The sequence below is a fragment of the Ischnura elegans genome, chromosome 10 (genome assembly GCF_921293095.1).
Source record: "Ischnura elegans chromosome 10, ioIscEleg1.1, whole genome shotgun sequence".
Taxonomy (NCBI): Eukaryota; Metazoa; Arthropoda; class Insecta; order Odonata; family Coenagrionidae; genus Ischnura; species Ischnura elegans.
This window is the reverse complement of record NC_060255.1, coordinates 67070457-67087628: the sequence shown is the minus strand read 5'-3', so window position 1 is coordinate 67087628 and position 17172 is coordinate 67070457. Positions and strand designations below refer to the sequence as shown.

The window sequence follows — 17172 nt, the reverse complement described above, 5'->3', positions numbered from 1 at the left end:
GCGAATCGATAACTTCTTCTGAATACCCTCCATTTTTATTTTAGCCATGCTTAGGATTGTGATGCAAACATTGGATTAAATGATTATCGGCACATAAAAATTTTTCCTCCAAATCATTCTGAAAACATAATAGGATAGTTTCCTTCATAAAAGAAAACGAAAGGCATTGATTGCGATTCGTTACCCACCATTTTATATATTCATAATATACAAATTATTTTGTTTTAGAAAACCCAGTTTAGACGAATGTTAATGGTCAATTTATACCTCATTTGAAAAAGGCCATATTCGCACCCATGTGATGCCACTCCCCGTGACGTCACAGGGACCTAGTTTCTATACGAGTAGATAGGAGTTTTACATTGTCTGAGATTACCAATGCATGCATGGGGCACAGATTTCCGGGAAACATCTATTAATAATCACCTAATAACCCTTATACTGCCATTGGTCTATATAGTCAAGGCTATATAGCCTTGGCAGTCTTCGCACATCCCACCGGAAATGGGCTGGCAGTATAAACAACTGCCTATGGTCGAAAAGTTTCCTTCGTTTGATAGGGTATTAATAATCCTTATTTAAGCCAAGCACTACCTGCTAGCATGGTACTCTGCTACCTGCATCGTATTGGCGCTCATAGACTCGCACCAAGGTGACCTCACACATTGCCAGCTGGAACCAGAATGACGTCACGCGGGCTTTTCCCAGCATTCATACTTAGCCGTCACGTTTTTGTGCTCTTGAAAATTTTCACTTTTCATTTAATTGCTAAAAATAGAAAATTAAAAAAATCTAAAAGCATGAAATGCGTACTCCAGGAGTAATAATCTTTCGATTTAGGCGATAAAAAAAATAGGAAACCACCCTATTATTGCATGCAGCAGTCATTTTTCTAACATCATTGATGCAATCACTGGAGCTACTCTTAGGAAGGGATGGAAAAAAAAATGATCGAGTGATTCAGAGTTAAGATTTGTATGCCAAAGCTTTCATTCCTCCCTTATTCACGCTAGTATTTTCAGTTCCCTGATGTTCTTTTTCCATGTCTTCCATTATGTAGCCCGACAGGGTACATACTTATCTATAAGTCTTCCTCAGAGACTTTAGTATTTTTGCCCTCTATTACATTCCCCAAGTAATTGGTATGTCTTATGACATGACCAATCCACTGGGTTCTTTTCTGGCATATTGTGCTCTGCAATTCCCTTTCTTCTCTAATTCTTTGGTACACTTGGAATATCACTCTAACCATCCATTTGATCTTCAGCACCAGGTCTCAAAGCCTAACAAGTCTTTTCTCATTGTCCATGTTTCTGATCAGAAAGGTGCCACTGCCTACACAAATAAACACTTTCAAATACTGTTTTCCTGTCTCCACTCCTATCCTTGAGGAGGATAGTTGTTTTGTCCAGGTATTTTTGGAAATTTAACAATAAATTTTTCCCCAAAAAATAGGCATTATTCGTTGGACTGAATGGATGAGAGATAGCCCCTTACTGCTACTATCTTCCATTGGAAAACTTCACAGCAGCTCCTATCCTCTCTTCACCGTTACTCTTTTCACTTCAGTCACTTGCTTCACACTCACCACTTCGATTGATTCACTGACCTTGCACACTCACCATCACATCTCCTTTGCTGAATAAAGGGAGCTTAGTTTTTCGTAAGCCATGATACCAGACACACTTTCATAATGCCGAGCAATAGTAGCGGCCTTTTTGTCAGAGATTTTACCTTACTTATGGCTTTATGGCACTTGATTACTGTTGCGCTTCTTCCATCCCAGCTAAACAAAATTATTTTTCAATCTTTCTCTGCTGTCGCTTGTTTCTCTTGCCTGAACTTTCTAAATTGAAAAATATTGAAGTGCAATACAGACATAATAATCATATCACCAAGGTCTTTATATGACCTTGTGGTTAATGTTGTGAGCTACATTTTCTTAATTGGTAATCCTGGGGTAGGTGAATGATTCAGCCTGCTTCAATCCTCCTTATTTGATTCAGAACTAAGCTTTCTCTCTCTCAGGAAGTAGCAGTCTTTTAGCCATTAATTATGTCTTAACAAGGACCAATGAGTAGTAATACAGGCATATTATAAACAGAACGGCCAGTAAGAAAATGTAGCTCGCAACATAAACCACAAGGTCATATAAAGACCTTGGTGATATGATTATTATGTCTGTCTTGCACTTCAATATTTTTCAATTTAGAAAGTTCAGGCAAGAGAAACAAGCGACAGCAGAGAAAGATTCAGAAATAATTTTGTTTTATGTATCAAAAGCTATTATATTAAAATTCTTGTAAGTATACCAAATTAAGCATAAGATTTCCATACTTTTACTAAGGCATTTGTGATACCTGCTAATTTTTTTAATGAACAATTTATTGAATTTGAGAGTTTTAATAGTTATTTTGATTGCTAATCTACAATACGCAATTAAAATGAGGCCAGTAATCCCAGAGCAACAACTAACAAACGTCAATAGTGAGTAACCTTTCCACAGATTTTCCCAGTCTTCTGTGACAAAAATTACTGCCTTGCTGGTCTTGTTTTGGGGTTGGTCATCCATTCTTCACTGACATTATGAGTTGGAACTTCAATCACATGAGCAATAGATGTACTGAAAAGGCCAATATTAGTCTCAAGATCACCTATTTTCATAAAAAATTTGTAATCCAAGATTGGCACTGCATATAGCACTCACAACAACTGAGACAAAGTAATCAATTTCTAAAGATAGAAGACCTGTTGACTAACAAGCAAATGAATTTTGGGGTCTTGATATCATTATTGGCAGACATTATGAAATGCAAGAAAATTGGAAAATGGGAGTGTCAGAGGATAGATGCCCCTGGGCTAGATATAAATTCTCTATGCAAAAGTTCATGAACAATCCACAGATTTTTTCCAGTTCTGAAAATTCACGAATAACTCCTAAATTTCAAGGATCTGAAGATAGATCCCTGGATAAACACTCTAATCACCAATTTGTTCAGGAAGAGGTATTTGAGCATGGAAACTCAGGGTGAAAAATTAAGCAAAAATAACTTTAGTGGTATCAGGCACTGGTGTATTTTGAAACATACTTCCATATAAAATGAAAATACATGCCAAATAATAAAAAATGATACACATTTCATAAATTAAATAATTTTAACAAATACATTTTTAACAATTTACAGTTATACAAAACAGTCCAAATAATTTCAGTTCAGCATTCTCTGCAAATGAAAATATTCCTTGTATAAAAATTCAGACTGACTTAGTGTCATTCAACTGTCGACTATTAAGAGAAGTTTAATGAAATGGAGTCTGTAGGTAGTCCGGTAAATTTTCATCAAAGCAAATTATTAGCACTTTGGGATACAAATATGTTCATAGAAAATGTATAAAACTTCTAATAATCTTGCAACAATGTACATATGATCAGTTTTCACCAAAAGAGCAAGCAATAAACTGTGTTGCACATTCCTTGAGTAATCCCTCTTGGTTTGCATAAGTGTCTTGACTCCAATATTGTGCACGCATAATGATATACAATTCTTATCAAATGTTTTGAACTCTTGATTGAACATTATATTTTGGAAAAATGATTATAAATATGTAACTGTCTCTTTTCTGAGGGCAAGTTGTATCACAAGCAAGATTTAGAACGTACATTCATACATGTGTGAGAACGGCTACCGTGCTTCATAGCTCTTGACATACAAACACATGTATAATTATATTTTTATATATACTTCCATCCACACAAATAAATAATAACTACTCTTCAATTTTTCACCATACAACAACTGGAAGTTTTTTTTTCAACTCCATAGAAATGCATAAAGGGGAGACTCATATATTTTTATATATATATATTGTGCAAATGACAAATGGAAAAAGATAAGGCGACCATAAACACTGCCATGCTCCTATTTATACAAATATTATATATTTAACAAATATTTAAGCATCATATGCTTTCCATTGGGGTTTTCTTCTCTTCTTTTAAAGAATTAGGCAATATCAACTTTTTCTAACTATCTCCTCGCCTAAGACTTGAATAAAGTTAAGATATTGTTCTTTGGCCCAGTCATTTTCATTAAAATTTGTTCAACAGCAACATGATAAGAAGTCACCTGATTCATGATTGAAAACTGTCCAAGCACATACTCAAAGTGTGCATTTGGTTTTCCAATATTAAAATGATTTCGACTCACGATTTCCCAGAGTTCAATTTACCACCGTAAAACAACAATTATAAGGGGAAAAATCCCTCTTTTAAATATATATTTATGTGTATTGTATGTATATAGATTCAATCTTTAGTTCATCTTTAGGCAGCCACTACTTCAAAATACTTTTTTCCTTTCAAACTAACAAAAATAATTCAAAGTCAATGGTGAGGTAACTAGATACCTAACCGTTTGGAGGCTACTACTTGGAATATTTATTGGAAAAATTCCTTCCGCAACATGCTTAAAAAATAGATATTACACCAATTATCCATCAAATGAATTTAAAACGCCCACAAACATACACGCACACTCCTTTGTGCGTTGAGATTCAAAGCATAAAGTGCTCTTATACAGGGCAGTCGATCAGCAAAAGCAGCTTTCAAGGCCTTCCAATCACAGTTTGAGACGCAAAAAAGACATACGATGCACTCTCCATCCCTTGTGCAGCATCTCAGAGGAGGGATGCAGATGCATCACCATTCCTTTCACAAACTTAAACAACAACACTAGCTCTCAACTGAGAATAGCAACAGCCAGCTGTATGCACGCTCATAGGACAAACATTGCGAGCACAGATAACCATTATGCTTTTTTTGCTTTCAATGAAGGAGGATCAGAAGAATTAATGGGTTTGAGAGTTCTAATGAGTTAAGTACAATCTTGCACCATCACGTAGAAGTTGCCTCGTGCCTTTTCCACCTGAATAACAGCAAGGAGATAAGGAACAGCAGACCAACGCCTGCTAAAATCTAATCAATTATATGTACTATCTTCCATCTGATTCCAGCACCATCCGTAAAACAGAAAATCGGACGGAGAAAAAATAAACATGTTTTTAAAAATGAATATAAAAACAAGCATGTTCACTGACAATAATCACAAATATACAAATTCAAACACACATAAAAATGTATAAGTACACTCCCCTCATTTTCTGATGATTCCTGTGATAACCTAAGCATTTGCCAATTCCCACCCACGCAAAAATAACATACAAAATGGAGAACACAACCTTAATCTCCTTTCCAACCATGGAGCAATGCATTTTCCTCCTCTTGACTTCTTTTCCGGCTCACACTGAGAGAGGCAGCAAGGTCACACACTTTGTGCTTTCAGCAAATAACCACATCCCTCGTGCACCAAACAGGCAGGAACACAGTCCAAAGAGGCTCAAAATGACTCGATGCAATCGCAGTTGCTCGCAGAGTCACTCATTCACAGCCCGTTAACTCTTGCTGCTGGACGCGGGCAAATCAGCCCTCTTGCGAGAGCATATCCAAACATAATTATCGTTAAAATGTTAAGATCCTCTTTATCATCATATACATAATAGAATGCCTAAAGGCGGCATATTGAATTTCAGATTATAGACTCTTTCCAGGGTAAGCAAGCTTGACAGACGTCCTCGGCACAACCCTAGAAAAGATAGAATATTTTTAAAATCACAAGGGGGAAAACCCACAAGAGAAGAAAGAAAAACACTTCTGCAGTTATTTCCCACGCTTATGATTAAACACTCTCTCCAAGGTTTCAACCATCGACCATCATTTTCAAGGTCGCCCATTGAATCATGGGTCAGAATGCGTTTCATTTTGAGAGTGGATAATTACAAAAGAAGTATTTTTATTTCGCTGTCATAAAATTATAGTTCCACAAAGCAAAACCTGAGTAAATTTTCTTTAGAAGAGAAGATGATCATACACACTACACAACAAGTACAGAGGTGATTTCATTCCTAACGAACTAAAAAATTTGTTCACAATAATTGCCATGGAAAAAATTCCTCTGGACTGGGAATCGGACCACAGACCATGGGCTTTCTAGGCAACTGCACTGACAACTATGCTATCCAGGTTCCTTTATTCCGATGGCGATTCAACAAGGTTTATGTAGGTAGGTGTTAGCCCGAAAATGATGGCAACGCAAGGCAGTGGTACCAACTCCATGGGGCCTGAGGGGGCCCGGGCCCCCTCAAAAATTCATTATGGGTGTGAGGAAAAAATTTGAGGCTCTTCGATTTTCCCAGGAGTGTCCAGATATCAAGATTTGAGTTATCAGGGTTCTAATGTTGATCATATGACTCTTCTAAAATGCATTTAAAAAACTTAAAACTCACTACTTAAAAAATTTCCTGGGGCAAGATCCCCTGTTTGAGCCTCCCCAATATTTTTTTTAAAGTCGGTATCCCTGACGCAAGGAAATATGGGTTTCAAAGATGCCAATACCGAAGGTGAACCCCATACTTGCACAATTGATAAAGCCCATAATGAAAGTTGGGCATGTTAGGTCCTTGCGGCCCATCAAGGATGGCAACACAAGGGGACACCTAGCACCATTAACCTCCATAAATTGCTATGGAAATCAAGGTACTTGGATAGAGTGATGGTCGGCCCAGTGGCCCGGAAAGCCATAGGTCCATTGTTCGATCTCTGGTCCAGGGGAATGTTTTTCCCGACGACTACTGTGAATTTCCCCACCATTAGCACAGCAGGTTCAAAATATATCACAGAATGTGCCATGCTATTATATGGCTTTCCTGTTCAATGGATGGGAATTGGATAATTCACTCATTTGCAAATCAATCGATGAAGTCAAAACTTTTGCATTAAAATAAGCTTTTGGCAAAAAGGATATTATTCCATACTTAGTAACTGACTCATCCATTGAAAACAAAAAAAAACACAGAATTTACACCTCACTTGATACGTTCCCTCTCAAGTCTCCAAAATTACTATAAGTAATAGACACTATATATGAGCTATTAATCGGCTCTATAGACCAGACCTCATTATTAAATTACCATTTATCTCGTTTCAATGATAGGAATTGTTATACATATTTTGACTTTAAATTACAAAAGAACTCTATATTGTATTTACCAGTGCACAGAATGAAATGAATATGTTTTGCAAGCAAATCTGGTCTTTTTTTGTTTCTAATATTGCCTATTAGCAGCTCCCCTCCCCCAAATAAGTTATTAAAATGAATGATTATGAAGCATATTTTCTAATGAATAGAAATGATTTTCTTCTTAGGCATTACAGCTTTTACTTATTATGTACATACTTATCTTGGATTTTTAGAATTAAATTTGACATTTAATCACATCATTTCTTACACATTTCATGAAGATAAACAAAGCACATTATTTAAAAGAGTGAAGACATTTTTAACAGCTTAAATTGGTGTCCACCTCCTACTCTAGGATCAATTATTTTATAGAGAACATAATAAGTACATAATAGGAAATACCTTACCAGAAGCAAAAAAATAAGGAAAAATCTAATGTACATGCATGTTTTACGCATAGAGTTTGTATGAAGTCTTCTCGGGAAATCAGCCGGGTCGAGATGGACAAATCTGCCAACGTTTCAATGGCCTTCTCTGCCATCGTATTCAGGGCGAAATGGAGGGAAATTCAGAGAAGGCCATTGAAATGTTGGCAGATTTATCCATCATGACCCAGCTGATTTCCTGAGAAGACTTCATCAACACGATTTGCCGGGAGAATACCAGATCCTTCATAGAGTTTGTATGTTCACTTATATTTTCTCAAGCAGTGATGACTATCATATTCCAACACTCTTGATGGCCATTTCGCCAAATTTATAGCCTTCTATATGGCTCAGAATTAATGAAGAAACAGGGAAAAAATTTAGGTCATACATATAACAAGAACTTTGTTATTTATCTCATGTTTAAGGCTCAATGGTTTATTTTTTCACTTCTTAATTGTAATACTTAGCCCTGAGAGTAAGAGAAGAAAATTGACGAAATTATTTGGCAAACACCCAGGAAACATAAAAATCAATTAAATATATATATATATATAATAAAAGGTGGTCAAGAGTTAGATTAATTGGTTATGGGTTCAGGGCAGCACAGTTCACCACAAAATCACACTGCAAAATTAACAAGAAAGGTGAAATATTGGATAGAAGCAAAAGGCTAATGAAATGAGGCAAATATCTAACAAGCAGCTACATGTGCACATGATTAGATGTAAACAAAAATAAAGTTTTGTCCCAGGATTATTTTTCTACCAATTAAAAACACCCTACATCATGCACATTTCCATGCCCACAAGGAAGGAGAAACAAAAAAACTGAAGGGAACCAACAGTGAAGACTCTTCCTACGACCAATCCAGAGAATTACCGGAGTAGAGCCAGTGAAGCATGCAAAGGGTGCATCACATTTAATAAACATATTTAAGTAGCATTATGTATACAAAGGCTGTCCTTAAAATAAGGTTCCCAATGATTTTTTACAATTAAAAACAAGTTTATTGACATTTAAATATTTTTGGAAAGCTTGGACTTCTTTCTATTTTACTACATAATCATCATCGAGATCAATACATTTTTTTCAAACAGTGTACCATCTTTTTTATGCCTGCATTGTACAACTTTTCCAACACTCCGTGAAGGTCATGCTTCCTTGGTCATCTTTCAGCATCGTTACTTCCACTTTCACAACTGTGACATCTGAAACCAATAGCTGTCCAGAATGATGTTTGTGATAGACATGGTATATCCGTGTTTAAATTCTCTGCACCACTTGCGTACGTGTTGCACACTCATACATTTAGCTTCGCAGACTTTACATAGTTGGGAATGAATGTCCATTGGTGCAGTGTTCTTTGCTCACAATAAACGAATTGCAGAGGGTTGTTCACACCAATCTGGAGAAGTGAGTGGGAGCTCCGTGTCTAATGGCTGCCTAGCCAAGATTGATTGCTGCAGTCAATTCGCCGGGACAAGGATTGGGAGAGGAAGGCCCATCCTACATGCCAGGGTCATTGGATTCCACAGTGTTTATTGTGTCAGCAGCTACTTGGAAATCTTATTTTACACACAAACCTCGTAGATGCCATATCATTGAAGGCTATTTGGATTTCTTACCAGGTAAGTTCTCTCATAACTGCTGATGTTGTGGCTCTTGAGTCTAAATCCATCCTCAGGGCTAATGTTGAGGTAGTTTAAATGGACAGTATTTATACTAAATTTGCAATACCAGGCTCTTTACGATTGGTTTCCTGGTTTCCACCTTTTTTGGCCCACCAATTTTTCCACAGTACTGGTACGCATAGATTTTTCCACCAGAAGGGAATGTAATGTGACCCCTAACACGTTAGGTAGGGACTAGTTTGGGTTAAAAGGGAGGGATGCCAATTGTCTTATTTATGAAAGAAAAACTTTAAGCCATAAAAATAAGAAGGGCCTGGGAGAGCAAGGAAGAAGAGATGGCTGTACGTTCATGTAACATCTTACCCACAGCCACCACAACAATTGCAAATGAAAGTTTGCTAGGGCTGAAGGTTAGGTGAGATTCAGTTCAGTAATTGTATACATTCTTATACAATTGTATACAGGTTTATACAATTTTTTCATAGGGGTAGTTAAATATCTTCAACGTCCACCTTCTTTTCTTTTATATTCAAATAGCTGGTAAAATGTCCCACTACATGCCTGTTGAGGCTGCTTTGGGGGTATTAAGAGGTTGTAGAATTTTACAAGGCATTGCAAATTCCATCCACTCTTCTCAGAAAAAAAATCTCACACCATGTAACCGCACACACATTTTCCAATATGATATCAATCCAAGGTACTGAGGGCAATTGTCATTTCTCTTTGATACATGAGGTAAAAGGTTCTGAACAAGAAATATTTCTTGTTGGGATGAGTCAAGGAAGACAATGCATAATAACTAAAAGATAAAAGAGTAATTCACAGACAAAAATTCACAAACAGAGAGCAAAGGTGGCTGAAAGGGAGAAAACAGACAAGAAGAAGAATAAAAAGAACGTAACAAATAATGAAAGAATAAGCTTACCTATTCACTCAATACAGGCAGTAGGGACCCGTAGTGGAAAAAAACACAAGAAACATTAGTACATATTGCACACAGATATGAGGGCGTGAAGAAAGAAAAGCACATAAATTAAAGATATAATTACACTAATGAAATAAAAAATCACCACCAGTTACACTCTTAAGTAGTGTCCTGCACCAATACCCATAAAAAAGATTGTAAATGCCACTATACACAGTGAATGATCATGCTGAATGATCACATGATCATTCACAGGATCATGCGAGCAAAATAGAACATGTTCTAATTTTCACTGAATAATCATGCGCATGATAGATTCGCAAATTTTTCCATTATACACGGCAAATGATTTCGTTTACATGATCATTCAGCATAATCATTTGCATGATAAATCACGGTGTATAGCGGCCTTTAGAATTTAAAATTAAAGAATTCCCCAACACCATAACAATTAAAAGAACCATACCAATAGTTATTGTTCCCTTCAATAAAGAGTCAAAGAGATCACTATTTGTGAAATATCAGCTATGAAATTTCTCAGGATTATGAGTGGAAAGGCTATATCATGCACCTCATTGATATTCATCTACGAAAGATATTAGGGTCTAAGAAAAATGACAAAATATTAGTTTTTTGGTTTAGTTGAAAGTTTGAAATAAAAGGAAATGATGCAAGGTTGTATTTTTCTTACCAATAAGATGAAGAAAATGGATTTTAACATAAAAGGTAATCTATCTCTAATGTAATAGGGTAGTTTCCTTCATCAAAGAAAACGAAAGACATTGATTGCGGTTCGTTACCCACCATTTGTGTATTCATAATAAAAAAAATTATTTGGTTTTAGAAATCTCAGTTAAGACGAATTTAAGTGGTCAATTTTAACCTCATTTGAAAAAGGCCAGATTGACCCCCATGCGATGCCACTCCACGTGATGTCACATGGGCCTAGTTTCTACACGAGTAGATAGGAGTTTCACATCATCTGAGATTACTAATGCATGCATGAGGCACAGAGCTCAGGGAAACATCTCTTAATAATCACCTATTAAGCTTTATACTGCCACTGGTCCGATATATCGGCCCTAGCTGGTTGAGCGAAAACTGCCAGGGGCCGACTTATTTGACTTTTTTTCATGATTGTGGCCTTTTCAGTGGCTGTAATTAAGTAAATCCCATAATCTATCTATGGTTATAAGATATAAATTTATCTTAAATATTGGGAAAATATCTAGATGTATTAAATAAAATTAAGTAGCTGAAAAATTTTAAAATGTGAAATGTTGCAAATTCCAGTAAATAGCCTTGGCAGTCTTCGCACATCTCACCCGAAATGAGCCGGCAGCAAAAGGGTTAAAATTGCCTATGGTCGGAAAGTTTCCTTCGTTTGATAATTAATAATCCTTATTTAAGCCAAGTGCTACCTGCTAGCAGCCTGCATCGCAGCAGCGCACATATCCTCGCCCCAACGTCACCTCACACGGCGGCAGAGGGAACCAGAATGACATCACATGGGCTTTTCCCAGCATTCACACTTAGCCGTCGCATTTTTGTGCGCTTGAAAATTTTCACTTTTCATTTAATCACGAAAAATAGATATCGTCATTTAAAAATCTAAAACCATGAAATGTATACTCCAGGAGTAATAATCTTTCGATTTAGGTAATAAAAAAATAATAGGAAACCACCCTATTCTTTTGGAATGCACCTGTTCATGACATAGATATATACTTCAATAACTGACATGAAGCACTCTCTTTAGGTTGAAAAATGTTTACATGGAAACTAAATGAAAAACAATCATATTTTTACATCATGAATTAGTTGATGATCCTTGATTTCCACATAGACAAAAATAATATTATCAATATTCCATAGCTTAAAGTTTCCTTGAACATTGCCAGTGTTTCACCTTTTCCAAGTTGCTGAACACACAGCTGTTATAGGCGATAGCTATCAATTTGCTTTTTTACAAGAATATAGATCACAGTATTCACTTGCCAGACTATGCCAGCTAGCCTAAAATTTACATAGAGTAAGAGACAGTTTTATAAAGGGGTAATGCATACAATTTTAAGATAACATTACCCACTGCAGAAAATAGGAAAACTTTTAGACAATAGACAACATTTACAAAAAAAAAAAAATAATTTCTAACGGCAAAATTAAATAACTTGAAGTATTTATGGAAACGAACATTGTGTAACTGACAATAAGAACCACCATATTCCACAAAAAAAGCAAACACATCATAGTGTGTGAAATATATGGCAGCACTAATTTGTGCATAAGCGGATACATCAATGTGATTTCCAACATGCATAGTGCACTATCCAAGTGAAGAGTAAACAGTGAAAAGCAAAATAGAACTATGTTTGTAATACCTGAGACACACTAGTACATATTCAGCATGAAACAGCGTGCCAAGACGAGCACATGTCAACTCTTTGCAATTGCCTAAAGCCACTCAGCAAATGAGACACCATTTTTAAGTATCAGAAACACACCCGAAAAACATGAAACAGCTCATAGTAATTATCTTCAGAATAGCCAGACTCTCACAAATTTACAAACTGAAAGCTAACTTGATGTAAATTAACAATTTGTTAAAGATGCTGTCAAAATGAACAAAATTATTCGAATGAAATAATTTTAAATTAATAAAAATTATTATAAACTGAAGAATTTAAAATCTTAGTAGTTGCCAAAACTGCACCGTTGGTAATATATGTACTCATGTATATTTGACCAAAAACTGGAACTTACATGGAAGTGTAAACTCGCCAAGATCTATAGCCAAAATCATTTCTGAAGAGTGATTGCTCGCTACAGAAATGATTTTCCTTCATTGAAGTAATTTAAAGCGACCAGCATTGGTCGAGAATTTTTGGAGCCACCCAAACATCAATGTAGCGAAATAGCCCAAAAAGTTTTCAATCACTAAGTGACCAGCAGTGGGGTCATGACACTTCAGGCAAAATCTCCTACCTCAAACTATGGCATACACCTATGTATCAATTTTGAAGCAATAATTAAATTTATTAGGCATTAGATGAGAGAGTATGGTAACCTACTCGGTAGATTACTTGGCTGCTGATTGAGGGGACCTCGGTTGAAATCCGGGGTGAAGCCTAAGGACATCCCCAAACAAAAATCCTCAAAGTTCGAAGTGGCCCAGGGAAAGAAACTAAGGAATTTGTTGAAGCGATTCATTTCTATAATATTTAATCTGTGGCTGCTTTTGGTGAGGTGACAATAAAAGACAGCAGGGGAATACCTAATTTTTGATGAAATGGGAATGTATGCTCCCTCTTTAAACAAGAGAACTTAAACTTTCTTTCATATTGCAGAGACTTTTGAAAATGTCCGCCAGTACAAAGAATATCAACAAAAGGGAGAGGTTGCAATGATTGACTCTCATTCGGAAAACTACCACAGTCATACTTACAATTCTATGTTGTGTATCGTTGAAAGAGGGCAGTTATTGTCCGCTTTGACGTGACAATGTTTGTGGCACTTCAGATTACAGTCTCGGCATTCATAGCCCTGTTTACCGATTCGTCGGGCAACAGACTTGGTACAAACCTGACAGGAAGTGCCACTGGAAAAGATTCAAAGATTAGAATTAGTACGCCAAATGTCATATACATGATAAAATAATAATTTTCAAAAGTTAATTTAATGAGTTGTTCATTGTGACCCGGAAACAGAATTCATTAAAAGAATTTGGTACATGGAAGGGCACATATACAACTAGAAACAAATCTTCCCCATTCAGCCATTCTCTAGTATGTTTAAAAATTAAAAACACAAAAGTTGCCACCCACTTTTCATTAGTTGGTACATCATTTGGGTTTCAGCTTATTAACATGTTCAGAAAAGAAATCAATCAATGAAGGAAGAAATTCCTCACGAGAGTGTACGCAACAACAATCCATGCAATGTCAATACACGATGAGTCACTGAGATGTAGTGACCTGCTTTGCAAGAGATGGTGAAATCATCAAAACATCCATGAAAGGGTCAAGGCCATCGATTCTTCACTACAAATGGCCCAAAAAGAAGAAGGAGCAAGAAACAGAAAAATATTGGTTTCTTAATTTTTTAAACCCTATCTTATTTAACATTGAAAACAGGAACCCAGGGTGGGCCCACAGGGATATACCTCTCCTGTCTAGGAAATAAGACGGAGACTTTTACATCCATGCATCTGGAAAGGGGTGAGGAGTAAGAGGAAGGAAAAGGAGGTGCCACTACAATGAGAGCCTGACAATACCCCAAGTGTAAAGACAGGAATGGAAAGGTACGAGATGGGAAAATTTCAATGCAACCATCATAAAGGTGACATGAAGGCCACAAAGGAAACTAAATTAGCAATACCTTGACAAATAGAAGACTATTCTTTATAGAAGAATAAACAAAAGATTTATCCCTAGATTATCAAAATTGACAGTAAAAAAGTTTGTGAATGAGCCCATGCTATTTTTACTGTGATAATACCAATGGAAAGGATATTATGCTTTCAACAATATGCCACTGACCAGAAGCATAACTATGGGGAAGGATGAAGGGGATAGAAATACTGCCCCACCCCCAGAACCCTAAAAAAAATTGTATCCCACTTATTTAAAATACCTACAGATTTTAAATGGATTGGTTAAAATTGCTCCATCTAATTTATTCAAATTAATAACTTTCTGAAACAAATATTACATAAATGCAGTTATGCTTTACTAAATTACATTCATTTTTTAAAACAATATTTTGTGTATCATGTATTACCCTCTGTGGTTTGTTATTCAATCTGATCCATCCCCTCCCCAAAGCCTAGCCATATTTAAGTTACACTTTCATAAGAATATGATAAAAATATTAATGAAATAACTACAGATATGATAATTCATTGCTGCGATAAACCTCTAAAAAAAGACAACTCAAAAATGAAAAACATGGATAAATGTACGACACTAAACAGCAGGTGGTATTAAAATCCCAGCAATATTTGTACAAAAATTTGCTCAGGTGGTCCCAGTTCATCAAGAGGCAAAAAACTCAAAATGAAAAATACTACCCTACAACGTAACACCTTCAAAAGTTAGTTCCTTTTTATTTTTATATCATTTAAGTAAACCTTCATGTGTTTTTATTTTTTAGATTCATATTTTCCCCAAATTTATTACACCCAGAAATTCACACAAAACTCAGAAATAGCAAGCACACAAAATTCAAGGGAAAAGTGGACCAATTCACAGACTTTTCATGCATGTATGTTTCACATGCCTTTCTCATAAATATCACAAGAAAAATTTTCACTGGGAAAATACCAGCATGGATTTAAACAGCTACATTATCTTAAATTATAACAGCATATTTTCCCACGAGCTACAAAGTGATTTCAAAGATTACACTCACCCAGATAAGTGTTTGGCTACAAATGTGTGGTCGTTGTATATATGCAGCTTCACACCCTTCTTCTTCCATTTAGTTTTTGTTGCCATTGTAATAGGAACCAAATAATGCCTGCAAAAAAACAAAAGATGACTATCAGGATTAAGCCAGTATGCTGGTGAAAACAAGGTATGGATGAACAGTGGCAGATTTAACCCCACCCTATAATTTCAGGAAAAATTGAAGATTTTCTGAAAAATTGAAAAATTCAAACTCATGGTGCAAATGGAAAGTTCCACTATCATGCTCATAAAAATGAATTTACAAAAATTTTAAAACACAGCTCAGACAGAAATAGTTGGGTTCCAATATCATGTCTCGTAATAGAGACTAGAGCTTTCATCATATTTTTTCTCACTATAAAGAAGATAGTCAAGCTTTTTTTTCCGAGATTTATTCTTCCAGATCTCCCAATGATCTCTCTTTGACAATCTACATAAATCTACACAAGAAGGATCAATGTTTTTAACTGGCTCCAGTGACTAGAGACAAGTAATGTAGGCTAAACCTACTCTGAATGCAGATTTTTTTCTTTACTCTGTTCTAGTTACCATTTGTCTCATTTAACGTCAAATTTCATTAATATGAAATGTCATATTTGGCTCAGTTAAGCCTTAACATAATATGCACACTGATATTTGTTTACTTACTTGTTATAAACCATGCATTCTCGTAGTTTTCATTTCTTGGACAAACGACAGAGATCCACTGAATTACCTACCACTTACTTTGGGTTTGGTAAGATGCTGCACTGACATCATTTGTACTTAAGACACACTTTGATTTTCTAGCTGTAACCCATATGCTCAAAGGATGAACAAATACCATCTTTCTTACAGATTAGGTCCATTGCAGAATGTCATTCAGGCTACCTTATACGTCCCAATGTAAACCAGGCATTAGTCTAGGGTGAACTCTACACTCATGTATCCAAACTAACCTTTGGGTTGAAACACTGAGTGTATGTAGGTGGTGAGAAAACATGACTTCTCACCTTTTGATCCCGTTCTCAACCGTTTCAAGGACTAGCGTTGAGGCTTCGTTGACGTACGTCCGGGTGGATGCCCCACTGACACCAGATGCTTCACTCAGGCTGGAACGAGTTGAGTTGCCGTCCAATCCCCGACCTGGAACATTCAGGTAACCCGCTGCCAAAAGAACAGAGGTATACACATTACAATCGTCAAATCCTATTTTGAACATCTTAAAGAGGACACATCACCTCCACTTGATCAGTTGTACTAGTTGTTTTTCCTAATGTATCACTTTTTTTAATTGTGCAATTGTCAAAGTACAACATAGGGATTTGAAGTAACTTTGCACACAGTCATAAGCAAGTGTGCAAATTATACCAGGGATTAAAGTTGACTGAAAAATTATTTCGCTAATATATTAATGTGTAATTATGCAACTGTCTTGAAACAGACAAGAGTCTACTGAGTAAGCTATAGATAAGATTTGCCACTATTCATCACATAAAAGTTTTACCTTAAAGAAAATACTGTTGTAAAATTTTCATATTTTAGGTATAAGGAAATGCTGATATAGGTCTTCCCTGTAAACCTTTTGTATTATTTCTGATGGTTAGAAAGATAGATTTCAGCATCTTTAAAGAAGGTTTGTAATTTTGGAAGAGAGAGATATAAATAAGACAGAGATAAAAAACT

At 35.9% G+C, this 17172-nt stretch overlaps 1 protein-coding gene across 7 annotated transcripts in view; it reads right to left on the bottom strand.

Moving 5' to 3' along the window:
• Positions 1-3051: 3051 nt before the first annotated feature.
• Positions 3052-17172, bottom strand: part of LOC124167265 (phospholipid transfer protein C2CD2L) — a 92534-nt gene continuing 78413 nt past the window's right edge. For 5 of the 7 annotated variants that reach the window (XM_046545156.1, XM_046545151.1, XM_046545152.1 and 2 more), the window contains 4 exons: positions 16500-16653; positions 15470-15577; positions 13506-13658; positions 3052-5642 (listed from right to left, as the gene is read on the bottom strand). In XM_046545156.1, the coding sequence (XP_046401112.1) occupies positions 5591-5642; positions 13506-13658; positions 15470-15577; positions 16500-16653 (467 nt within the window). In that variant the 3' untranslated portion in view covers positions 3052-5590. Of the gene's footprint in view, positions 5643-10060; positions 10089-13505; positions 13659-15469; positions 15578-16499; positions 16654-17172 lie in introns of all 7 variants that reach the window. The other 2 variants (XM_046545154.1, XM_046545153.1) reach the window with 2 other exon arrangements.